At 46.0% G+C, this 26,881-nt stretch overlaps 2 protein-coding genes across 3 annotated transcripts in view; one reads left to right on the forward strand and one right to left on the reverse strand.

Moving 5' to 3' along the window:
• The window catches only part of LOC118770540 (regulator of nonsense transcripts 2-like), a 29,889-nt gene extending 19,665 nt beyond the window's left edge, over positions 1-10,224 (forward strand). The window contains exons 16-22 of the mRNA XM_036518279.1: positions 2,476-2,627; positions 3,880-3,984; positions 4,215-4,313; positions 4,527-4,697; positions 6,635-6,776; positions 8,670-8,790; positions 10,087-10,224. Of these exons, the coding sequence (XP_036374172.1) occupies positions 2,476-2,627; positions 3,880-3,984; positions 4,215-4,313; positions 4,527-4,697; positions 6,635-6,776; positions 8,670-8,790; positions 10,087-10,096 (800 nt within the window). The 3' untranslated portion in view covers positions 10,097-10,224. The remainder of the gene's footprint in view (positions 1-2,475; positions 2,628-3,879; positions 3,985-4,214; positions 4,314-4,526; positions 4,698-6,634; positions 6,777-8,669; positions 8,791-10,086) is intronic.
• A 7,596-nt stretch (positions 10,225-17,820) lies between these two features.
• On the reverse strand, positions 17,821-26,788 carry LOC118770373 (proline and serine-rich protein 2-like). Of its 2 annotated transcripts, none has more exons than XM_036517999.1 (4): positions 26,697-26,788; positions 24,975-25,207; positions 20,717-21,011; positions 17,821-19,732 (listed from the first exon to the last, which is right to left on the reverse strand). In XM_036517999.1, the coding sequence occupies exons 2-4, from the start codon at positions 25,104-25,106 to the stop codon at positions 18,153-18,155; spliced, it is 2,007 nt and encodes a 668-aa protein (XP_036373892.1). In that variant the 5' UTR covers positions 25,107-25,207; positions 26,697-26,788; the 3' UTR covers positions 17,821-18,152. The 2 variants fall into 2 exon arrangements, with proteins under 2 accessions (XP_036373892.1, XP_036373890.1); XM_036517997.1 differs by lacking the exon at positions 26,697-26,788 and adding an exon at positions 26,224-26,689.
• Positions 26,789-26,881: the final 93 nt, after the last annotated feature.

Consider the following 26,881-nt stretch of genomic DNA (forward strand, 5'->3'; position numbering starts at 1 on the left):
CGCACACACAGACATGCTATGCACTGAGACGCACACACAGACACGCTATGCGGAGAGACGCACACACAGACACGCTATCCGGAGAGAGACACACACACAGACGCGCTATGCACTGAGACACACACACAGACACGCTATGCACTGAGACACACACACAGACACGCTATGCGGAGAGACACACACAGACACGCTATGCGGAGAGACACACACAGACATGCTATGCACTGAGACACACACACAGACACGCTATGCAGAGAGACGCACACACAGACACGCTATGCACTGAGACACACACACAGACACGCTATGCGGAGAGACACACACAGACATGCTATGCACTGAGACGCACACACAGACACGCTATGCACTGAGACGCACACACAGACACGCTATGTGGAGAGATACACACAGACACTATGCAGAGAGACACACACACACACACAGACATGCTATGCACTGAGACACACACAGATGCACATCCCCTCACAGTCCACTGCAACCTACCTTCCATTGACAGAGGAACATGCTCTCAGTCAGCATTAGTCAATACTGATATGGAAAAAGCCAGCTTTTCACTGAGCACAGCAGATCAGGCCTTGAGGTGAAGCGAGCTCAGGGAGGGAGTGTTTAAGGGAAGCAGAACCAGGTCAAGGTGATGCCGCCCATCAGGTTCTCCAGCATTTCCTCTCCGTCAGCCTTGAGGAGCAACATTCCTGTCTGCAGGGTAGTGCTGTCTGACAGGTCTGTGTAGATCCTGCACCCGTCCAAAAACACGCCATCAAGCCCTGCTGACATGCACATACCAGCAGGCACGCTCAAACCCAGTGCATTCTGGGACTGCTACCAGTTGCTGTGGAGGGTGGTGATGTCACTCAGGAAGACTGACAGTAGACCCACGATCCAGCTGGTTTTGAGCTGAATTAATTACATTTTGTGCCATTTTTTCAGCACAGAGCACTCAAGAGGCAGTAAATCTTCATGATGTTGGCTGTGTCATCTGCTCACCGTGACATTGGCGTCACGTGCGTTTGTATACAGTGAGGAAATATCTAGGACAACGTTTGTATGCTGTGCAAACACTTGTATGCTGTGATTGTGTACGTAATTCTTCTGAATGGGGCTGCAGTATGGCATGACATATACCATTGTAACCTTGGGCAAGGTGCTTAACCCACAATTATGTCAGTAAGATATCCAGCTGTATAAATGGATAACATGCAAAAATTAACTATGTAAGGCGCTCTGAATAAGAGCGTTTTCTAAATGACAATAATTTAATAATAATGTATAATAATTTAATGTAATGTAACAAATGTAAAAATGCTAAGTGCTTAGTCATCTATACATTACTCAAAATCTAGCTTGACAGGCAACAGTTTACATTTTGCATAACTGAAGATTCATTCTTTCATATTATGCAAAACTGTTGGATGATGTGTGTTTCTCACTGTTTGCCATTATGCAAATCTTAAGGTTTAGGATTAGGCTAGGGGGTACATTTTTTTAACAGATGAATTCCAGGTTTCTGTGGGTCTGTGGCTAACTTCATTGCAATGCGGAGCAGCAGGTGAGGGAGAGAGAGCTGCATTCCGCTCGTGGCTAACAGTGCGTAACACACTCTGAGTCACATCACACAGGGAACAATGCATTCCTCAAGGTGTCACCCTGGAATGCGAGAGGAGAATGCGTCGGGTGACTCCGCCCCCCCACATAGTGACTCAGGAAGTATGCGTCCGACGTGTGCCGGTGTGAGGCTGATTTATGAATGAGACGGCGGCCCCACCAGAACAGAGCGGCTTTGTACTGCCGTTAGGCCTGCGGGTCAGCAGACTTCACTCGAACCCACAAAGAATTTAATGTAGAATTTCAAATGCTGTGTTTTTCCTGATTGGGGGGGGATTGGTTTTATAGTGCTCCAGTGTTTGACTGATTCTTCTTCTGAACACAAACCGTCTAGGCCTTTATCGCTGAAAAATCCGATTTTTCAATCTTAAGCCTCCTTTTCATGGGCTTTGTAAGCTTTCCAGAAAAAATTAAGATTCTTCATAAAAATCACCATGAAACGAAGCACGCTTGTCTTCCTCTCTAGTCCAATGCTGAGATTTCACACAACCACGATTCTGTTTGTAAAACGTTTTTTTTTGGTGGATTAAGTCACTTGCACTGCATTGGACATACTTCAAATGGTTTGCTGTAATCGCGGCTTTAGATGAGTGTGGGGATAATCGTATTATTCTCTACGTTTTTTTTTTCACAACCTTGTAATGCAGCTAAAGAGCTGAGCTCATGCCCAAAGTGTGTGGTTTTTTTTCAGTTTTTATGAATGGGTGTAGTTAAGTGGCAAAGCAGGAAATGGACATTCTCTTGTAGTAATATCTAACCATCTTACCCCAACCCAGGAGGCCACTTGGTTGGGTACTTCCGTTAACCTTAATTTGTTGACAGTAGACCTCTGACCTCTGACCCCTCTGCCAGGCCTGGCCATGGAGAAGGACGGCAAGTGCTCCAGTGCCGTGGGTGAGGGGGAGGCCCTGGACGAAGAGGACGATGACGAAGATGAGGAGGGCGGGGCCGAGACTGAGGAGCAATCTGGGAACGAGAGCGAGATGAACGACCCCGAGGAGGAGGTGACAGGGGGCGAGGGGTGGGGGAAATGTCAGTCACGGTCAGTTTGTTGGACTGTTATCACTGTTGCTGTGGTTCATAAATGACTCACTTAGCTTGTTTATACTGGTCTTTTATCCATTTGTTGCTCACCTGGAGTGGCCATTGTAACAACACTGATGAGGTTAACGAAGAAGGCAGATTGAGGTCCAGTTTTCACAGTTTCTGCATCTCATTTCTCTACACGTGGCAATAAGCTTAGCAGTACAATCAGCAAAGTATATCACAGGAACCTGTTCAGTTAATCCACCTATCCACATTTACTTTAAAGTGGCTTAAAGAATTGCTACATATCTTAACATTCCGATGCATTTGTGTGAATACATTTTTTTCCTGAAGCACGGTGCCAGATTTTTTGGGGCATGCTCTACACTTAAAACGTTAATTAAACATTTCTGAGAAGTTAGGGTAACGCGAACCACTGCCCCCCATATGGAGGGCTGCGGGGAAGCCAACCAGCAGCTCCATGTTTAAGGTGAAGCAGGGGAGACATGGCCATCACCCGGGAACGTGTCGGCCATAAACTCATCTTTCGGTGTTTGTGCCACCTGCCATCAGGGATTTATGTTGGCCTACAGTCAGGTGACACTCTGCCAGCAACGTCAGTCAACATTTCAGCGCTTGATTTAAGGGACTTTAATGAACACCCACGGAACAATGGAGTGTTTGGACAGAGAATTAAAAAAAACACACACGCGCGCATACACACACATCCACAGCACAGCCTTGCTCACACAAGCCTAGATTCAGTTGTGTGTCTGATTGGACGGTTGGAAGGGTTTTTTCATATTTACATTGTCTCCAGGTATGTTGCCCTCGGTTCACCTCCAGCTTGATATTTGGTGTGACCGAAAGTGAGCGTTACAGAAACTACCGTCTGAGTCAGGAAAAAAAGAAAAACTCACTTGTTGTTATTGGCCCAAATAATAAAATGAAGCAAAGAAACCATTTTTTCTTGGTGTTGTGATTAAAGGCTTGTTGTGATGAGGAATGAGAAATTGGTTTTCTCACCCATATCTCCTGTAAATAATAAAAGAACAATGCAATAAACTGCATTTTGTTGCATTTTGATTTCATTTGACTTATGACATCATAAGGATCAGGTACGCTGGTACTTGGCCACTGAGACCACAGCATGATGCAGACGGACCATGAGCAGGGTTCCACAGTGGAAAGGGCCTCAGACTTAAACGGCGCACTCTGCCTGCGTTCCAGGAGGGGTCCGAGAACGAGGAAGAGGAGCGAGAGGAAGAGGAGGAGGAGAACACTGACTACCTGACGGACTCCAACAAAGAGAACGAGACAGACGAGGAGAACAATGTGAGTTTGTTCGAGCCGCGTTCCGCATGGCAGCGCACCGATCCCTGCACTCCACGGGTTAGCCTCAGCCAGACTTTTCCCTGCTTATACAGGAGGTGACCATAAACGGTCTGTTCACTTCTTCTGCAGGAGGTAGTGGTCAGAATCAGACAGTCTGTTCCCTGCTTCTTTAGGAGGTGACCGTGAAAGGGGGTGGTCAAAATCAAACCGTCTGTTCCCCATTTCTGCAGGAGGTGACCATAAAGGGAGGGGGACTGAAGCATGTGGCTTGTGCGGAGGATGAGGACTTCATTCAGGCTCTGGACAAGATGATGCTGGAGAATCTTCAGGTAAAACGTCTGCACAAAGCTTTGCATTGTTCACCTTCATTCCAGTGTAGGAATATCATAGTTACTTTAGAGACAGGTATATAATGATGTATTGTTACATAGCAGCTAAATGGTAACCAGGGTAAAAGACTCGCTGTTATGAGTGTTACAGCACACGGTTACACTGAGGAGTGTTACAGTGTTGTAATGAGTGTCGCTGTGGTCTCTTTGCAGCAGCGTAGTGGTGAGTCAGTGAAGGTGCACCAGCTGGACGTGGCGATCCCGCTGCAGCTGAAGAGCCAGCTGAAGAAGGGCCCGCCCCCGGCCTGCAGCACCGAGGGTGACACTGACATCACTGACACCATGCAGTTCGTCATGCTCACCAGGAAGGGCAACAAGCAGCAGGTACTGAGAGAATCCTGCTCCCTAGAGCTACAGACACGGAGAGAGCCCAGCTCTCTACAGCTACAGGCAGAGAGAGAGCCCAGCTCTCTACAGCTACAGGCACAGAGAGAGCCCAGCTCTGTACAGCTACAGGCAGAGAGAGAGCCCAGCTCTCTACAGCTACAGGCACAGAGAGAGCCCAGCTCTGTACAGCTACAGGCAGAGAGAGAGCCCAGCTCTCTACAGCTACAGGCAGAGAGAGAGCCCAGCTCTGTACAGCTACAGGCACAGAGAGAGCCCAGCTCTCTTCAGCTACAGGCACAGAGAGAGCCCAGCTCTCTACAGCTACAGGCAGAGAGAGAGCCCAGCTCTCTACAGCTACAGGCACAGAGAGAGCCCAGCTCTCTACAGCTACAGGCAGAGAGAGAGCCCAGCTCTCTACAGCTACAGGCAGAGAGAGAGCCCAGCTCTCTACAGCTACAGGCACAGAGAGAGCCCAGCTCTCTTCAGCTACAGGCACAGAGAGAGCCCAGCTCTCTACAGCTACAGGAACAGAGAGAGCCCAGCTCTCTACAGCTACAGGCACAGAGAGAGCCCAGCTCTCTAGAGCTACAGGCACGGAGAGAGCCCAGCTCTACAGCTACAGGAACAGGGACTCCACCCACATGACAAAATAGCTTATTTTTTCTACAACTAAAATATTGCTTAGTGTGCTTGATTGTCCTCAAGGTGTCTTCATATGCTGCTATATCCAGTGAAAGTTGCTAAGGCTGTTAGCACAGCACAGACTGGCTGGGGTGTATGTTCTGCGTCTGAGCTCTAGCCGGGATGAATCTGAAAACTCCCACTCTGTACAGGCGCTCTGTCCCTCGGTCTGTCCAGTTAAGAGAAATCTAGAGGGTTTTTTTTTTTTGTAGAAGTGGTGTGGTGCAGGTATTGAAAAACTGCATCTGAGTCTGACTGGTGGTCCCACTCCCTTCATTACTCTGAAGCTTCATGTTTGTGCCTGTGTGTCAGTGGCTCTGCTGTATGGTGAGCCTTTCCATATAGTACCAGCTCTGTGTGTGGATCGGAACAGCATGTGTGATAATATTGACTCAGTGCGTGTGTGTGTGTCTGCGCGCGTGTGCACGCGCTGGAATGTGTGGTCTGGAGTCTGAGACATGCTCTTGTTCTGCTGGGCGTGCTTAGTGTTTCTATAAAGGGTGTGGACACACACACACGCTACGCTATGCTCTTACAGCCATCTGGCCACAGAGACAACCTCCCTGAGCTGATGTTTGAACTTCAAAAAAAAAAAGACAAAGAACACTTTTTTGGCAGCTCATGAAATTCTTTCAGTATCCTTCTGACTCTGACTTGGGGACCTCTCGTCCTTTTATTGTATGACGTTTACAATTAGAAATAGAAGTTCCGTTTTTCTGCCATGTGCATCCAGCAGAAACACAGACCCTTACAGTAGCGTCAACAGGGAGAAGAAAGGGGGCTAGTGTATCTGAGAATAGGCTGAAACACTCCTCTCTCTCTCTCCCTCCTTCGCCTCTCTCTCTCGCACTGTCTGATCTAATGCCCTCTGTGTGTAGTACTCTGACACACACACAGTGCTCTGCTGTGGAACTGCTCAGAATGTGAATGCCCTCACTTTTCTCTGAGGCCTTCCTGGAAACATTTAGCATGTATGTTTGTTTCAAACCTTGTGCAGTCAGAACACTTGTGTGGATTCTGGCTAGCTCTGACCTTTGAGGACCTGGGGGGGGGAATCAAACAGCATAGAAAATAACGTTGGCAAATGCAGTGTCTGCCACAGCTACATCAGGCTACACACAGACGAGAACCGTTAAACCCTCTCACAGATTAGTCCCGGTGACTGTCCAAGATGATGCATATTTCCAGGGCTTGTGCGATGGCAGTTCTGTCTGTTTGGTGTAACTGTGTTTCTGTGTCCCCTCCCCCCGCAGTTTAAGATCCTGAACGTGCCACTGTCCTCTCACCTGGCCGCCAATCACTTCAACCAGCAGCAGGCGGAGCAGGAGGAGCGGCTGCGCATGAAGAAGCTGACCCTGGATATCAATGAGAGGCAGGAGCAGGAGGACTACCAGGGTGAGGGACATGCGGGTATACACACTCATACACACACATATATATATATATATATATATATAAACACATGAAAGTGTACACATGTCCCACACATACGCACAGGCACACACACACACACACACACACACACACACACACACACACACACACACACAATTCAAACAGCTTCATTTGCGTTGACCAGTTGCAAAAGCAGTTGTACACAAATAGAACAGATATACAAAGAACACATTCTTTTTCTCACATACACGCCCACACACAATTACACACACACATTTATGCCCACACTCACTCTTGCATGCACACACACACACACACAAATTACCCCCAGTCTGTCACATATACACGCAGCCTCACACACACACACACACGCGCGCATACAGTTACACCCTCACACACAAAATAGGGGCTCATTTGAATTACAGTGTTGTTTAGCATAAAGCAATGACAGAGTTGGGTTTGTGGTCAAACCGATGAAATAGGTTGACTGGAATTGTCAGTGCTCTCTGCCAGCATGGAGTGTGCTGTTCCGCACAGCAAGTCGCTTTAAACTAAAAGCGAACTGAAACATTTCCTGGATCCTGATTGCTAACAGGATCTGCTCATCCCATTCTCTGACAAATGATGGTTTTTCGTAGTGTAACAATGTCTTATCCACCTGCTGTATCATCCATGGAACTCAACTAAATTCCCAATCAGTTAGGCCAGGGTTTGTATATCACTGTATTTTTGAGTGTACTTTATTAAGACAGGGTTGGTATTTCACTGTATCTGAGTTTACCTCAGTAAGACAGGGTTGATATTTCACTGTAATTGAGTGTACTTTATTAAGACTGGGTTGGTATTTCACTGTACTTGAGTTTACCTCAGTAAGACAGGGTTGGTATTTCACTGTATTTGAGTTTGCCTCATTAAAGAAAGGGTTGGTATTTCACTGTATTTGACTCCGCCTCGTTAGGCTGGTGATGGTATTTCACTGTATCTTTGTAGTCATTTATAGACACAGAGAGTGGCTCTGTGTGGTGGACTGAGTGAGCCGTTGAGGCCAAAAGAACAGCTCAGTGTCTCTATATATAACCGTGTTTATGACGCCCAGCTGGGGCCCCATGTTGTGCAGTCTGAGCACTGAACCGTGCAGGCTGGACTCAGAGCTGACCAAACGGAGAGAGAGAGATCCACCACAGCCGAAACCCAGTCCTGAAGGCATTATCCTCCTCTCGCATTTCCTGTGACCTCCCTTGGAAATCACACTGGGATTAACCTCTGAGAGGACATGTCTCTCTGGAGTAGCGTTGCACCACAGAGCACGCTGCTAACAGTGCTAACACTGCAGCTGTACCTCACAGCAGGTAACCTGGCACAGTGCTAACATAACCGGTGGAGCAGAGAGCAGGCAGACTGCTCTCTCTCTTTCAGCGTAGGGAACTTTGACCACCCCCACCACCTTCCATTAAACTCTTGGCGTCTTAGCTACAAACAGTAGTGGAGAGACTGCCATAAAACAGTATAGCAACAGGTTTTTGATTTCCAAAAAGGAAACGATTCATGTTTTGATTTCATTCTGGCCATTGCTGGTGAGAATCAGCTTCAGAGTTGTTAGTATGCCTTGGTTGTTGAGATTTTGATCCTATTGCCTGTTAGTGGAGGTACTAGAGTCTATGTTGTTCAGGTGATTGAGTCTCACTCTAGGTTATGGCAGTGATGAGGTCTGTTTCTGTCTTGTGGATGTGACGGAGTCTCTTGGTGTTTTGAAAGTGATGAGTTTTGGTTATAGAGTTGAATGAATGTTACGGAGGTGAAGAAGTCCGTGAGTGTTATGGCGCTGAGGGAGTCTCTGAGTCCTGTGTTTATGGTGCTGAGAGAAACACTGACAGCTGGTTTGTCACCTTGCAGAGATGATGCAGTCCCTGGCCCAGCGCCCTGCCCCCGCCAACACCAACCGAGAGCGGCGGCCGCGGTACCAACACCCCAAAGGAGCGCCCAACGCTGACCTCATCTTCAAGACCGGGGGAAGGTGAGATGCGCCCCATGGGACCGTGTATCCCCCCGCAGACAGTGGCTCAAAGACATTAAAGACATTGTTAAAGAGACGCTGTTAAAGATATTCTCAAGCACACCAGATGCGTTACCAGGTCCTCTCTGAAAAACCCGTTAAAGCCAGAGCTAATGATATGAAATGGTGCAGCTATGCTAGTAAATGTATCTGCTCAGATGTGTATTGAGCAGTAGGTCTGGTAGGTTTGGTAGTGTGTAGGTAGGATAAGAGATAAAACCAGTGAGAATTAATGGAGAGGGATCAGAGATTTGAGGCTTTCCTCTGAAATTGCTCTGTTCATTTTGCAGATACTGTGCACACAAGTGAAAGCCACTGCTTGAATGTTTAAATGTGAACTATTTTCTGCGTGTTGTCAAATAAAGGCTACTTGAGTTTCTGTTTTTATTTTTGTTTTTAAAGTACACTTTGTGTGGGCTTGTGTGCCAAGTGTTAACTGATCTGTGAACCTATTGTACATAATGCCAAATACATTCCCTGGGGTGAATTCTCAAATCCTCTTTTCTTCCAGTGATCTGTCATTTGAGCTTAATTTGCATACTATGTGTAAGCGTGTGGCATTTACATGTGATTTTTACCATGCAAGTCAACACACCTTAAAAAGGAATTCAGGTTATTTGTTTATGAGGGGTCAAAAACCTGAACTGTATGTATGAGGTATGAGGATGAATTGTGTATCCTGCTTGAAGACAGAATAGATCATAGATCTTGACATTTCTTTCTTGTTTAGAAAGAGGTTGTTTGTAGTGGTTGCTGTTACAATCCATCTGACTGAAAACCAAAACATCTTACCTTTACAAAAGCAGATTGTTATACAAGTAGGAGATATGTGTTAGTCATCATTCACTGTACGGAGTGATCACAGGTGTTTATAACTAGCGTTTTGTAAATGTTTTGAGGGCGTTACAAAGACTGCATAATAGCCTGTTGAAATAAGGGACAACCAAGGCTGCTGTGGCAGAGCCTTCTGGAACATGAAAGAAAGGCAACACTGGCTCCAGTCATCGTTTGAAGTCTCGTAGGGTGCTTATGCCCAGAGTAACGCCCAAGCTGAAAAAGAATTCAAATGGGGCAGCGCGCACTTGAATGAAATTTCCAAACTGTAAAGCTTTATTTGTTTTTTTGGCGGAGGGCGGTAATGGTCTGGAAGCAGGGAGGCAGCGAAAGGCAGACAGTGGGTAGTGCTGGGCGGGTTGGGGGGAAGTGGGGGTGGAGGAAGGGGGTTTCCTACAGTAACAGCCCTGCTGTCCCCTCCAGGAGACGCTGAAGGGGGCGGAGATCGAGCGGAGCTCCGGGAGAGTCCACCACCGGCCAACTGAGAGAGGAGCGCAGATGCCACCCCCCCGCCTCACCATTGGGGAAAACGGCTGTTCACACCAGAGGAGGGGGAGGGTGGGATGGGGGGAGAGAGGGAGGGGGGGCGAAGGGTGTGACCTCCCCTTCCCCGTCAGACCACGCGGCCACGCCAGCGTCAGAACACCAGCAGCACACAAAAACCCAGACCCGCCTAAACAAAACCACTGACCGACTGCGACCGGGAGCGACTGTCAACAACCAGGGAATGGCCGTTTTGACTTGGATGATCCACAAAAAATGGTGCATGCACCATAGAGAGAGTGAGAGAGGAGGGCGGGTCAGAATGCTCTTTTATACCCAAGAATTAGTTCTGTAGTTTTTCCTCTATCTCTAGCTACATCTCATTCTTTAGAGCTATTGACCCTGGGGAGAGTGAATGAGAGAAAGAGGAGGAGAATATGCCGTAAGTGGGGGGGGCAACCAACGCTGGTGGTCAGCGTTAAACGCAGATAGGGAAAGGAAGGAGGGGCGCATTGAGGAGGAGGGGGAGGAGGAGGAGGGGTGCTTTAGAGAGTGTGCGTGTGCTTGTGTGCGTGTGCGTGTGCGTGTGCGTGTGCGCGTGCGATCAGGATTCGCCCCAACCGACAAGCTTCGGAGATTGCGTGTTCCTTCCCTGCCACTGGAGAAGCGTGTTTCCATGGTGACAACTCCAACAGGCAGCACTTTAGGGGAAAGGACCCCAAGGGCTGAGGTCAGAGGAGAGACTGATGAGCAGACCGACGACTAACCAGCTTTCCATCATCAGAAACAAAAAATGGTTATGAATTATGAATAAAAATATATAGTGCTTATTTTTTTGTCTTTGATTTTCCTGAATAAGTATTTTCTTTCTCACTTGGAAGATATGAGGGTTTTGACACTGCAGCTCTGTTTTCGTTGATATAATTTGTTTGCTGTACCGTAGTTTTTGCAGTTTAATGACTTGTGCTAATGTCGGCTGTGATTTCCCTTACTTTCCTGCAGATCCCATTGATCCTGGTTTGATTATTTCTGTCTGTAACCTCTTAGAGAAGACATTTTACTCAGCAACTGCATGGCCTTTCAGCACCAGCACTTGGAATTGTCTTTGCCAATATTGCAGTAAAAAGTGTCCAGCTGCTAACTGTCTGGGTCTTCATTGCTCTGCGGTTTGTCAGGACTAGGTATGTCACAAAAGACTAGGAAAAACTTTCTTTGATGAATTACTTTCTGTTTTTAATGATTTTCTGGAAATAGCCACACTATATATGTTAAAATAATAACCTGCTGTGTTTTTCAAAAAAGCAGTAACTGGGATAAAAAATAACTCCAATTACAAGTTATAGTTACATTACTGTATGTGTACAGTAATGTACACAGTATATTGAAATTATCAAAAAAATATTGCCTTTTGAGATAATACATCCACTTGTCAACAGTTTCTATTGGTTTCTGCCCTGTTGACATCACTTCCAAGCAGTTGTCCTCAAAAGGCCAGTCCCCCCCCCCCCCCCCCCCCCCCACCAATTGGCTGGCGTTGTGAGTAAACAGCTGGGCGGTGTACCGAAATGCCCCCATATAGTGAGGCTGTGCTCAAGGGGCTGAGCAGACTCCCCCCCCCCCCCCCCCCCTCTGGGTGTGCCCTCGTCTGGCTGTAATTACAAGGCAAAAAAAAACACCCTCGTTTCCTCTGCCTCCCTCCGTCTCCCTCAAATGCCCTCTCAGATGTGCCGCGGCTCAGCACGCCACTGCCTACCGTGGCCCGGCATGTGCCGCCGATGGGGGGGGTCACCTCCGTTTTGGCCAGACGGGACCGTCTGAAGTCCATACAGCTGAATTTACTGTGGCAGTGAAAAAAGCGCATGCGACAGTCCAGGACACCCTCCTGAATGCCAAGGATGGCTGACCAGATTCAGAGACTTAAGCTAGTCGTCATACCCTTAGCCATTAAAGATGATAGGCTCTATGCTAAGCTCTGTACTTTCGTTAATACTTTTGGCATCACAAAATATTTTCTCAAGGGCTAATGCATCGTTGAAGGTGGGGATGGAACATGAGGTTGTTCATTTTGGTATTACATAGTTCAAACTTTTATCTAATCTATGGCACCATAGGCTTGATGCTTTTAAGTATGTTCCAAAGGTTCCCAAGTTAAAAAAAAAAGAAAGATTGGACTAAGGGAAGAAATACTAATATTTGGCCCATTAGTTTTTTTGGGGGGAGGAAAACATCCCCTGGGAAGGGTTTTGTAAAACCTTCTAGTTTGGGGTAGGGTATTTAGGAGATAGGTTAGTAGGTGGGCTACTGGTGCATATTCTCCTTGAGTGTATCCAAAAGATACCACTTCATAAGTGTATAGTGTAGGCATGTTGGTCTGCGTAGGAGTAGTTTATGCCTGCTGTGCTTTGTGTGTGTGTTGGGGAAGGACTCTAGCTTACATTAGGTGATTAATGTGGTTACCATGAATGTGTCACACCTACCTGGTGGGGATGCTATTTTCCAGACTTGACGACCAGTGTGTGGTTCAAGGAGGTTTGAGGCAGGGTACTGGGTACATCATGTGTGACAAAACATTGCAAAGACAAGGGATGTTTCAACTCTACCATTCATAAACTGATGCAGAAATACCTCCATTGTCTTACAAATGATAGCTCAGCTGACTCTTACCAAATGTAAGGTGACATCCTGTTCCACAATAGCAGTATTTTGAGGTATTTTTAGATCACGATAGTAATGACTGTGTCCCATGTTTAAAGTTCAGACAGATTACTCATCAGTATTACAAGCTTTCATATCAAAAAATGATCTCACTGGATATTTTTTTTTGAAAAAATGTTCTATCAGCAAAAACATGTTGGACTTCATAGTTGATGGATTGTTAGAAAGGAGAACAGCAGGCTACCTGGATACCTGTATAGTAGATACCTGCGCAACGTAGGTTCCAACCACTGCTGTACGTCAGTAAGTGGCGCCGATACTTTGACCTAGGCAGATAAAAGGCCGATTACAATACATTACTGTGAGACAGTGTTGAACTATGCAGTGCTTTGTCTTAACTGAGGCTCTGCCTAACTGAAAATATTAATATGACAAAGTATGGAGGTATGCAGTGCATTATCTCCTGATGAGATAATCTCTATTAACCAGTCACACAGGCACAGCTGCGCCTTTCTCTCGGAGTGGGATGGCCGTTCGTTGTTTCTCTGCAGGGAAATGGAGGGAGAATGCAGTCAAACCGGATTGGAACCCACCGGGAGACAGAGGCTCCTCTGGGAACGGTCCGGCCTGTGCTCTGGGGCAAGCAGAGGTTTCTCCCTGTTCTCATGACCCCTCCCTTCAGGCTTCCCTAACGGCCTAGCTCACTCAGCATGTGGGTGCAGGTCGTACTTTTTTCACTCCCCTCCCCAGGGACCCTGTGACCTTGGGGTGAAGGCCAGTCTATATGTATGTACCTCACCACTGACATTAGGTACATTAATGCCCAATGTGGTGATTCCCAACTCCAAAGCACAGCCAATAATTACAAACCTATATCAGACATTACACTGTGTTTCCTCTACTGTACTATCCCCTATACTCGTTCAGTGGAATAGCCCACATTGATGGGCCCTTAAAGCATAGCCTTATGTCGTATATGGTCCATACCACCCAAAATTAAAATTCAAAAATGTACGTACATTGAATTCTGAGAGGAAGTAAATAAGATACAGAGACAGTTGTCTTCATTTGCCTTTATTAGAGCACCTAAACTTGTAGGTTATCTATTTTTAATAATCAAATTTACCCAAAGAAGTTGGTTCATTAAAAATAAATCAGTGGTGAAAAATTTAGCAGTGGCTGGATAGACTCAGGCAGTATGACTGACCTCAGCAGATTCTCAAAGATCTCACAGACTCAGGGATCTAGTCTAACTTAGTTTATCCAATAAAGGGGTGAGTTCACATTGACTGTTTTAAGTTTTGTCAGTAGCCACACGTGTGCTGGCAGTTGCGACTGCACGACTGGCTCTCAGGCTCTCATATCTGTATTATCCGCCTCACCCCCTGGCCGGTACTTGCCACGGACACGGTAGTGCTTCGACAGGACTCCCGCAGGTGTCTGTAAACAAAAGGGGAAAACTGGCAGGGGACGTGCCGCCGGATCACCAGCTGCTAGACCCAGACAGGAAACAGGATGTGGGGAAAACACGAACACCTGTGTGCGAAAGAAGCCATTTAGAATTACTGAAGTGAATAATCCTGAATTAACACAACGTAACCATGTGTAGTAAAACTCCGGTTCATCCTGTAATTTTTATTTTTTTCTCTAGTCTCTGTAACAGAAGCATCCGAACCAAACATGTGCCATTCCGTTTATTTTGCATTAGCGGTGAAAATTCTCTAACTTTGTGGCGGAGTTCTGGGGTGAGTTCGGTGGGCGAAAACATAATGCACAAACGCTTCATAAAGGCGCTGACGCGAGGCGAATTCCCTGGTAGCACTCGGCTCAACCTCAGACCGGAGACTTCACTTGCGGTCGCCGTAAAACACTGCTGGCGCTCCGTCCGCTAACAGCCGGGCGAAACTAACGCACCGGCAGGAGGTGGAAGTAGCGGGGCGGGGAAGCGAGTGGACTCAGGTGGTGCACTGAGTTAATGTAAACACTCGAGATCCACGGACCCAGCTGACCATGTGAACACCAAGTTTGTCAGTTTCCCACTCAAAGTTCAAAAAGAATTACTTCCCCCCTCTTGGTTCTTGCTAATTCGTATCCCTTGAAGGTGGGATAGCTAACATCGTTCCCCAAAGAGACCCTTTTACATATATAATTAAAAAAAAACGAACAGTAAATTTATTCAAGGCCAGCAGTGTAATTTCGGGCCGCTGATCACAGCTGGTAAGAAGGCGCAGGGTGAACAGCCGCGCTAAACGGCGCGTTTTCCGTGCCCGCATTCAGTGCGAGAGGGAGTTGAATGAAGCGCTCTGCTCTGCTGACTGCGCCTCTCGCGGCACTATGGATTCGACCGTTTGCCAAGTACCAGCAATTTCAAACTCTCCATTCAAGCTGTCCACGGGGCAAAACGCAAACACCGCAGCCCCGCTTCCCTTACAGGGGCCCCTCGAATCTCGGTTCGCTCCCTTGGCCCCCTCGCAACAAAGGAGGCTCTTTCTCCGCAAGGTCAAAGAAGCTATTTAAACACCCCACCCTCGCCATAGCCTCCATATTAAACCCACTCTGATGCTGGAAGCCACTCTACATTGCCCTCTACTCCACACCAAGGCAATTCAGATGGTATGGGCAAATTCCGTCCTAATCAAAATGTAACCCAAAATGGCTGGAGACAGGATTGAAAGGTGTGCTAGCTGAGCAGATGGGATAAGATGTATATTACAGGTAGAGTGGCAGTTTAGTTTGAAAATGGTAAATCTGAAGCAAACTCTGTCTCCCAGCATTAAGGTTTTGAGTTTGGCTATGATACTTTATACCCGCAGAGATTTGTAGGGCTATGTGAGGAATCTCCCTTGTTTTACCAAGGTCAGAGACTTGGTGAATTATTTAGCCAAAGTAGGTTAATCATTAGATATTACCCAATCACCCATTACTGGCAAAGTCAACACGCAATGGATCACAGGCCAAACCATTTAGAGAAAAACACACATTTATTCTATTTTCTTATAAAGTGGCAGAGTACAAACTTAATATGGGGACAGATAATAATTACAGACAGTAAAAAAAGATCCTCTCTTAAAGTCCCAGCACACCGCGTAACATTATCAGATTGGTAAGGTAACAGTTTAGCATTGCTTTGACATTTTGGAAATGCTGAGAAAACATGGGGTGTACATGACATTGGGGGGTCAATGTAAAATGGTTTGCACAATCTTTATTAGTGTTAGTTACACAGATACAAGAAGGTATTTAAGACCGTGACGTCATTGCAAGATAGAGGGAAGTCAAAAAGAGACAGGTCATTTGTGTAGCATGGAGTTAGCATTCCTGCATAGTTCTGGTCTGAGGAGAAAGGTATGCCTGCTGTGTGGTTTAACACATTCTGCATGTGTTAATGTAAACTTCAAGAGTTTGTGTAGATTAGCTACACAGTACCGGAGTCTGGGTTTGAGAAATCAAATAAAACTAAAAATGGATACACATACCCGCCTACAGGCATATGCACACAACCACAAAATTACATACACTCTTGCTCACACACATATACACACGCGTACATTCATACTTTCACACACACACACACACACACACACACACACATACTTTCACACAAGCACACAGAGGACCTCCACACCAATACTGTTGAGGATTGACCAGACCATATCAGTGAACGCATGACCAGTTTTTTTCCCCCAAGGCAACAAAGCAGTGAGCCTTGCAGGACTAACGGTGGTTCAGACACAAATGACAGAAGTCCAAATATTTAACCAAGAACTTTAGAAGAAAGGAAAAACAACCACACTTGAAGTTCCCAGACTTCTTGAGTTCCCATCCTTGATTTCTTTTTTGGGATGTGTATTATGTTTGTGCATATTCATAGAGCTATTGTTTGTGTTTAGGAGTCTACAGGTCTTACCATTGTCTACACTGGGATTTTTGAACTTATTGTATTGTATTTGCACAGAACTGGAATTGTGCAGAGCTCTGAAAAAAAAAGCCCTTGCAGAAACCGAAGACTGGTGGTTTGTTGTGGGAGGCAAATTTAAAAATACCATTTTTGCCAGCTGTGCGGTTAGCCTGAAATGACATTCCCCTCAACAGCTTGGGACTGCAGCTAGCACCACTGCCTTTAACCTACAGTCATTTAGAGGTGGCGCAAAATGGATTCATGAGAAAGCAGTAAGGATCCTCATTCTTCTATTCTTCTACTACTGCTAATAGCTAATCTACGCTAGGATGATCACACCTGTGAATTGTAGAGAGTGATGCTTCTTTGCTAACAGAGCTATGCTGCTTCGGTACTTTAGCACAGTGCTGCACCTGGGTGACAAGGAATTCACATAAGGCAACAGAAAAAAATCACTTGCAAAAAATATGTTTGTGTGATTATTCAATATTTGGTTTTAAAGGAGTAACATTCCTTCCATTTTTTCAAGGACAGAATATGCATGTCTCAATCTAGAAGTAAAACGCTAATAAATGCTAAAATGCTTAATGGATTGTAAACAGTAAATTCCAAGGTAAATGTTAGCGTAAAGTCCACCGCGACACTGCACTGGGGACACTGTTATCATCAATGTTTCACAAAAGCAGCAGGGTGATGCACAGTGTACCAGCATCTTATCTGTCCTCGCCTAAAGCATCTTCCGCCAAACGTCTGAGTGAGAACAGGGCAGCGCGAGACTGGCCACACAGTCTCTTATCGTTGCGATGAGCAATAATTGTGCCACTTCAGTGCTTGACACGTTTAGGTGAATTAACTATATCAGTAACTGCTTGTACCACTCGCTCATGGCACAGCACTGCCATCAGAAGAACACTGATGAGTGTGCAAATCAGTGTTGAAAAGCGCTAGTATCTGCTCCAGGTATGAAAGCGGGGTTTGTGACAGCGTTTGTTGTGGTGAGGAGTGGGTGTGGAGTGGAGAAGTGACTGTTCAAGCCAGATCTGCAGGTTTGCTGTCAAACATCCTTCTTCTCTCTCTCTCTCTCTCTCTCTCTCTCCGCGCTCCGCCCCCCCACCCCCCCCCCCACTGGATCGTCTTGCTGGCTTTGGGGGTTTCCAGACGCGCGCAGAGACTTTAACAAGAATGCGGTCCATCTCCTCCCTCTCCATTGCTGTCCCCGTGAGTGGCATTCACTAAATCAGTTACTCCTCCCCCTGGCTGAACCCTCTGCTTCTCCATGTTCTGACTGCTCTGTCCTCCTGGCCACAGCCTATCATAACCATGTATATAAGACTAAAGAAAGATTAGGTGGAGTCCAGGCACATTTAAGCCAATGGATGATAAGGAGGGTGAGGAGGCAGAGTTTAGTGTGTGTTTTGGCCAATGGAGCAGACAGAAGGTGTGGAGGCGGACTTCAGGGTGTGTCCTTGAGCAGGCCCAGTTTCCGCAGGGCTTCCCTGCGGGACTCGTCAGTGGCCCCCCGACCAGAAAACTGCACTGTAATCCCCTGGTGGAAGAGTGACGGTTTGGAGCCTGACCTCCGCCGCACGTCCGGCAAGGGAGGCGCTGCGGTGGCCCCGTGGGAGGCTGGGGCGCTTTCCCGGCGGGGCAGTCTGGGGGCCTCGGCGTGGCGGGGCTCCACCCTGGAAGACGCCGGTTTAGGGGTGACAGTGGGCAGAGCAGCCGCTGGTCTGGGGGTCACAACGGGGATGTTGGAGTCACTAGCAGCAGCCTCAGGCTTGCTGTGTGACATCACTAAGGGAGTTATAACTTTGGATTTGCCACCATAGGTGTTGAAGTCGTTTGAGAAGCCCTCAGTCTTAGCGCTTGCTGGGGGTGAGAAAGCCATTAGCTTGGGCTTGGTGTCATGGGAGATAAAGCTGTCTGAGGAGCTCTCAGTCTTGGCGGTCGACACTGGTGCAGGAGTCATGACTTTGGTTTTGCCGCCATAGGTGTTGAAGTCACTTGAAGAGGCTTCAGTCTTCACTATTCCACTGGGCCTGCTGTCATAGTTACTGTTGTGGTGCGATGCAGCGTTCCTCCTTGTGCCTGGTGAGGACAAGGGAGTCATGACCTTGGTTTTCCCTCCGTAGCTGTTGAAGTCACTTGAAGTGGTTTCAGTGTATGATGGTTGAGACACTACGTTGGACTTGGTGTCATGGTGATGAGAAGCTGTATCTGTCTTTGCTGCTGACAAAGATGCTGGATTCACCACTTTGCTTTTTCCTCCGTAGCTGTTGAAGTCAATTGTAGGGACTTCTGTCTGGGTTGTGGTTGCGGATGACTGTGTGGTGTGTGGTTTGATGTCATAGCTGCTAATGCCGGTTGAGAATGTCTCAGGCTTGGTTGTGGATGCTTGAGTTGGCCTGATGACTCTAGACCAGCCGCCATTGGCACCAGGGACACCCTGGCTCTGAGTCAGGCCCAGTTTGGAAAGAGCCTCCATCCTGGACTTGTCTGGCGCCGGGTCCCGGAAGGAGACACTCCGAGTGGGAATGTTTCGCGTCGGCGATGACGCTGTGGCCGCCTCCTCTGACTCGATTGACACAGCCTGGCCTGTCAGGTTGGCCAGCATCCGTGCCTTGCGCTCCTGAACGTTGACAGCGGCCTTGGCGATGGTCTGGTTGTAGTCCCTGCTGCTCATCATGAGGCTGATGTTGTCGGGGAAACGGGTGGGCTTGGCCATGGTGGGAGGGCCCTGTTTGACTGGCTGCTCGGGAGTAGGAGGAGGAGAAGTCTGAGAGTCCAGGCTCCTCCTCCGGCCAGATAAAAAGCCCCCTTGGTGCTCTGCGATTTTTTGGGCGATGAGGACGGGGGTGGGGATGGACCCGGCGGGCTGGTACAGGGAGTAGCCGACGGAGCCGCTCTCGCCCATGGGGGCGGAGGGGGCAGAGGGAGGGGACAGGTGATATTCGGCAGGGAAGTTCTCCATTGGCTCCCGTCTCGCCTTCATCTCAAAATGGCTCTCTGGGTTCACGACCATACTCTGAAAATCTGAAAGAAAAAAATGGTTAAAATTTCGATGTTATTTCTTTTACTTGAGTCTGCATTCATATTGAAAAGCTCATTATTTGTGTTCATGACAAATGGCTAGGATTTTCTGCACTCATGCTAATATCTGTTGTTTGCACTATCATATTTTGTTTTTGATAATAACAAAATATGATATATTTCAAGTTTGTTTCTTTTACAAGTAGCAGGGAAAAACACATCTGTGAACCCCTACCTAGAACAAGACCTAATATGGAATTCTTTCCTGATTTTATAACCTGACTGTACCTTTGTAGGAGAGTCAGGTGGATCATGTCATTTATATCTCCTACAAATCCCAGAATGCACCGCTTCCACCCCTTTGCACCCCACAATCTTTACAAAATAGATTCAAAACAGTGGGATGAGTGGGAACATGTGGGAACAGTGGGATATATGAAGTATGCTCTTCATATAGTGAACTTGTCTGTATTTCCCACTGAATGGAATTACAGTTTATATCTATTTTAGCAGTTTTATAACCTTGTGCTAACCAACAGATGGGGTGTGATGACCTTCACTGTCCATTTTGAGAAATAAACCAAATTATAACAAATACAATTTTAATGTCTCAGGATGCCACAGGTATATGCTTTTAAGCCTCATAAGTATACTGGAATTAATGGAATTAACTGTATATCTCTCCCTCATGGGCATGAACTCCAAGGTAAAATTCAGTAAATTAACTGAACTATGTAGCTGTTATAAGCAAACAGTACATTTTTGCAGTTTGCCACTGCAATTTTGTCTTTTTCAAATGATTTGTGAATCATTTTGTAAGCCCCTAAATGAACACTGGCACTATAGTTTTATTAAACTAACTGTTAGTCATAGTAAGTGAGCTATTTATAGTCATTAATATCTTAAATATTAAGTTATTCCCAAACCTAAGCCCAGAGCACGCTCTCACTCAGAACACGCTGTACACCTGGCCTTTAGCTCCAGTACCTGGCATGGTCTGGCTGAACAGGCCCTCTCTGGGCTCAGGTGGGTCAGGCTGGGACCGGACCAGGTCAATGATGTCCTGCTCCTTCGGGCTGGGGGACCTCGCGGGGCCCAGGGCCATGTCCGTGACCGGGTCGGGGCTGGGCGTGGCCGAGCGGCCCTCAGCCGAGGTGCTGCTCCCCGAGGAGAGCCCCAGGCCCGCATCCTCCATGTCATCGTCCAGAGAGTCGATGGTCTCCTCAAAGAACAGGATGCACTCCTTCTCCTCAAGGCTCAGGAACTGCAGCGCCTCGTCCTCCTGCAGGGGGTGACAAAGGGCACAGGTCAGAGGTCAGAGGTCAGATTACAGCACAGCAGGTGGGGTGACAGGCAGGATCTGAAGAGGAGTGGCAATGGGTCACATACTGTCACCTGTGAGATACCTGGAACCTGAAGTAAACTCTACTCCTCTAATGAACATGCACTGACATGCCTTACCTTACAGGAATATGAAAGACACACCAACACCAGTATCAATTTTTACATTCTTTTACATTTGACATAACATTTGACATAACATTACACAAGGCTCAAATTCCATTCACACAGCCGGCGCTGTTGAGCTCAGGAACATTCCAGTTCCGTTCCTTTGATCTGACTTCATTTCCAGCGCATTGTAATTTAATGGCCACCTTTGTTGAGCCAGTGTTTTGATTTGGGTGCTGACACGCCACACACTACAGCGTTTGTTCTGTCTGGCTCTGATGTAAGCTGTTGATGTTCACACTCACGCCCCTGCTCTCTCAAACTGTCCTGTATAATCCGCCTGGCTGGCCGCTCGCTCTCCGCCCAGGTGTGTGCATGGGTGAACACAGGGCTGCTTGTTCAACGGTAAACGCCCAACCCCTCCCCGCCCCCCTCCCATTGGTCTGCCCCTGAGAACAAACAAAGGCTCTACGCTACAGCCTGCCCCTCCCTGCAGACCGGCTCAGCGCTGGGGTCCGATTACAGCTCACTAACCCCTCGGCTTTGGTCAGGGTCAAACGGAGAGGAGCAGGAGATGTACAAGCGGAATGCTGCAAAGTCAGACAGAGGGACCTGGGACACAAGCACGCCCCAACCCCCCCCACATTACGCACCAGCACTCGCTGAACCTGAACTGAACCACAGCTGTCTCACATTCAGGAACACAGCACTTGCACATCACTGTTCCCTATGAAATACGCATCCACCATACACAATACACAGTATTTTTTATTTCTCCTGTGATAATGTATTTAAGGTCATAACACTCCTAAGGTGTTGTCAGCCATGTTGTGAAATTTATTTTTAACTTATTTAAAGTGCACTTAGCGTTACGGAATGCTAACAACTTAATAATAATGGATACACATTTAATGACTGTTTTATATTATTAATTTATTCATTTATATTACTATATTATTGTTATAATGTAACAACTTATACTTGCATAATATTTTATATAGCCTATCTTATAGGATATGATACAGAGAAGATATAAAAATTATATTAATTCAAATCGTTATCTCCATAATTCTGGATATTGAAAATAATCACAAACAGGGAAAATGATGGTGTACAAGCATACACAATGTAGATTGTTCTCAAAAGTCTGACTGATAAAACCATGGTACATCCAACCAAGACCCAGAACCATCTTAACACTCTTCAAGCGTCTACACACCTGACCATGTTCTTTGTTGTCAGGGAAACCCAAAATGACGCTCACATTTGTATACTATAATGTTGCCAGGGTGTCAAGGCAACATTGAGAAAACATTGTGTTTGTTATGAGAATCCTCCTATTTATAGGTATAATATCTATATATTTATGTTAACTATGGGTACATTTTCCCTTTTCTTAGAATAAACCCACTCTAAAACCCTCTCTAAAACTCTGTTATCTCTTCAAACCCAAACCTGTTTCAGATCCTTCTGTAAGATCCTGCCAGTGCTTTCCTGACCTTGTAGAAAGCCACAAGGTCAGGCCCTTATGAAAGACGTGCTGTGTCACCAGGGAGTAAGTGTACACACAACACACCTGTCCTCTCTGATTTTCTCTCAGCATGTTCACAAAAAAACAACAGTAACACGTTTCCTCAAAAGGGAAAATCATGTAATGCATGTATGTGAAGAATTCTGCATAATTTCTTATTGATTTACTGCCACAATGTGAGAACTCCTTAATAGCACCGACTCAAATTTGCTCATTAACTTACTTGTGCACCTGTGGTGATGTTTTAGAGTTTAGACAAAAGAGAACCATGGGTTTCACTGAATGCCCTGTGCTGAAACGTTGGAATATCTAGCTGACACACCTGAGCGCAGATGTTTCTAGCTGAATGTAGTTACTGAAAATCATAGGAAAGCTAGAAGTGTCAAAAGTATGCAGGCAGCTGGGTCAGTTATTGTTTTGGTTTGTAACACTGCGAAATTCAATCCAAATTCATTTCTCTTGCAAAACATGGCACAGCAGAGGGAGATTTTCACAGACGAAGCAATTCCACAGACGCCACAAGGAGAGAAGTTTCCGCTAACATTGTGCCAGAGGGCCTGCCCTACTGAGACCAACCCACGACCAATGAGGGGAAGAGCAAAAGCTGACACCGTCACTCCTATTTTGACCCCTCTGCCCCACCACGCTCCTGTTCACATCTCCTGTGAGAGCTGATCTGGTTTGACTTCAGCGTGACTCCAGTTTGACTCATTCACACACTTGGGTGCACAGGACGCGCATACACTGTGTAAACAGTGACACAGAGAGCTGTCCTCACCTGCCACAAACACCAGCTGCCTCTTTGTTAACCTGCCGCCGTTGTTTGGGTGCACTGACGCACTGATGAAATCCTCAGGGTGACACCACAGAGTCATCTGGGACTGATCTCAGATCAGAGCCCCGACAGTTATTGTTCTTACCTTAGTCACCTTGATGCAATAAATCAAACACCAATTTAATATTACTTATATAATACATCATGTTTTTGTATATACAAACCAGTGTTGTAAGGAATGGATCACTTGACATAAAATAATATGATTAAAATCATGAGCCGTTCTTTTACTGAAATATGTTCAGATCAATCACATGTATTTCCAGAAATGTGACTACAGCTCAGCTAACACCCTCAGCTTACAATATATCTATAAATTTAACATCACATGAGTTTTACCTGAGTTTTGATTACCTTTATCGAACAGATAAAATATTGCTGTGTTCACTGGGTGGGGACTTGGCTGATGGACTCCCATGAGTCTTTGCAGGGCTGTGCTATTGTTTTCCGTTTGTGGGGGTAATTGTTTGCTGGTGTTTTTTTTTGTGTTATTTTGCTGGGCGGAAAATTGTTGTCTGTGTTATTGTGTGTCCACGTCTTCCCACCCTATGTGTAAACAGCGTCTGCTGTCTAGATCCACTTCCCTACCTCTTTATCCACCACTCAGAGCCCATCTGTAAGCCTTTATCAACACGCAGTGCATGTGGCCATATTATAGCCTATGAGTTTGAACCTAGGTGTAATTACTGTTAGCTGAAACCTACCTTGTTCAAAATGTATACACTAATAGACGTCCAAAGTAACATAAAGTAAACCATAGTTACTTGCTCTTTGGATTATGTGGGAACAGAAAAAACAGTCTTGTACTGTATGTATTAGATATAACATTATTACATATTAATGTAGAAATGACTGTATATCACATACAGCAAGTCTCATGGTATTATAGAAATACACAATACCGTGGGTGTGAAAAACTGTAGGCCTACATGAATGTGTCTAAAAGTATAGCAGTAGGTTGCTTGTAAGAGACAGTAATTGATGAGGTACAGCAAAATGTAACGTATAATGCTGTTGGAGAAGATTCCAGAATTAATGAATTAATTCCAGTATTTTAGTTACAACTTAGTTACAGTTTAGTTATTTTTAATTACACAAGTGCGTTGTATGCGTGGAAGAACTCAACGGGAGTACAGAAACTTGAAGACATCTGAACTCAACCTCGGTTAACATATTATTCGCTTTACCGGACATCATGGTACGCGATTATCAAAGACCGTTAAGACATAGGCCTATTTTCTTTTCTTCACACCATGGAACACTCTACGTTCACAAATATGTATTAAATAAACAAAGCGAACAATACTGACATTATATTGGCAATAATTCAGTTATACTAGGAGGCGCGTATTATGCCTGAGCGAGAACAGATATGAACTCGCAAAAATATGAACGTTACTGGGTGAACTGATGACTCAAGAATTACTTACAAAAGGCCTGCGATTTTGCGAGTTTCTTCTGGGACTTTCCTGACTCCCGTTGATTCCATAACGGAGCCGGGGATCGGGCGGCAAGTGGAAATCCATCGCTAACGTGTCGAGGGCGCAGGAACTTCTTGGCATCTCACGAAGGACCTCCGTTTCCAGAGCCGATCTTCCTGGGGCGCTGGGAAAGGTCCGTCTATAGGCCTTACAATCATTTCATCTGTTTTGTCCGAGGTGTACTGAAAAGCAACCAAATGAGCTCTCTTTTACCCAGGAAAAAGGAAATATATAAATAATACACAACTTTATAATTACTCGCCACAAAATAAATCAGTGGCGGCTGACAGCACTGATTAATATGTTTTAACTTATTGCTTTGATGATTGTACACGGCTATCACATCAACATAATTTATGATGTTGACAGTATCGACGAAACAATAACAGGATTTCATTAAGAACCGAACACCGCTCCCTTGACTCCAACAAGAGAAAAGACGCATGTTTTTCCTGCCCCAATTAAAACATCAAGCGCCATTGTCAAGAACCTTCAAATTACACATCACTCTCACATTACGCATACAGTGCAGACGAGCTACATCCCAGAGATTCAACCATACTACTTAACAACCAGCTAATGTTGGCCACTGGGGACAAATGTTACCCCACCGAGTTGCTATGTTTGCGTGTCATGGGGCTGCCTCGTTGCCCTCATATAGGAATACGCCGAGTCCCTCGCCTGCGCCTTTGGGATATTCACGCTAGTAACACCGATTCTGTGGGCAAACTCTTTTGACAGATTATTTGTTGCTGTGACGAAGATTGCAGACGCTAGTAACTGGTTTTCACATTCTTGTCACCCCACAGGTGTTTCTGTTTGACACGGCGTCTGCGCTATACATCGGAGCGTGGACAGACAAGTTATTCCAGATCAGGTATGCTGGCAAACTCCTTAGCAATCCATCCTTTCTGAGACACCTTCAATCAACCCGGTAAGATCACCAAACTAGCAAACAGAATAGTCGCCTTTGTTTAAGCAAGTCCTTTGACACTGTTAACTGGTCAGCAGTACAGTGTCATATACAAGGGTCAAACTAAAACAAAATAAGATCACATCAACGAAGTGCTTATTTATTTTCTTTAAAACATTCCAACAACACCTCTTGGTACAAATAATAAATTATTATACATTATAAATTATACAATGGCTGATACTCAAGCACGTTTTTCTTTTTTATTAGAAGAAAAACACTCACCTGTTGTATAGAAAAACGTAGGAATTAGCTCCTCATAGATGTTGGTTTTTATTTTACTGTTTTACAAACGTCACACAAAGGATATTATATTCCGTTAAGTCGGTTACAACAGTGCCAAAATAGCAAAAAGATCTTGTAGGGAAAAATCGCTTTCATTATACGTCCATCTTTGTTGTCAAATCTCCCCTGTGACCCAGTGCCAGTCTCCTCCGCCCAAGGATCTCTCAGAAACTAACTCCAGAAACGCGCAACACGTCTCGTTTCTTCCTCTTAACGCAAGCGCACAAAGGCGCGTCCCCTCCCTCAACAAACTTACAGCCGTCCGATTTCAGAGCAGACCTTCAGGTGCCACCGATCGCTCACTTGCCGGAACTCAGCGCTGTGAGCAATCGTCAGTTGTAACAGCCAAGATAACAATGAAATTGCCATTTTACACGCTGCACCGGCGTAAATCTGGTGAAAGTTTCACATACCCGTTCCTAAAAAGTGCGCTCCCGTTGGCTGATATTTCGGCCATTGACCGCCCGGAGATACCCTGGCATGTTGTCAGCCCTGAATGCAGAAGGACTGACTTATATCCCTTTTGTGCCTGTAGTTATACGATAGCACGTGCTCCAGACCTACCCTTGGCAACAATCTAATTGAGGAAAAGAAAACA

The sequence above is a fragment of the Megalops cyprinoides genome, chromosome 23 (assembly GCF_013368585.1).
Source record: "Megalops cyprinoides isolate fMegCyp1 chromosome 23, fMegCyp1.pri, whole genome shotgun sequence".
NCBI lineage: Eukaryota > Metazoa > Chordata > Actinopteri > Elopiformes > Megalopidae > Megalops > Megalops cyprinoides.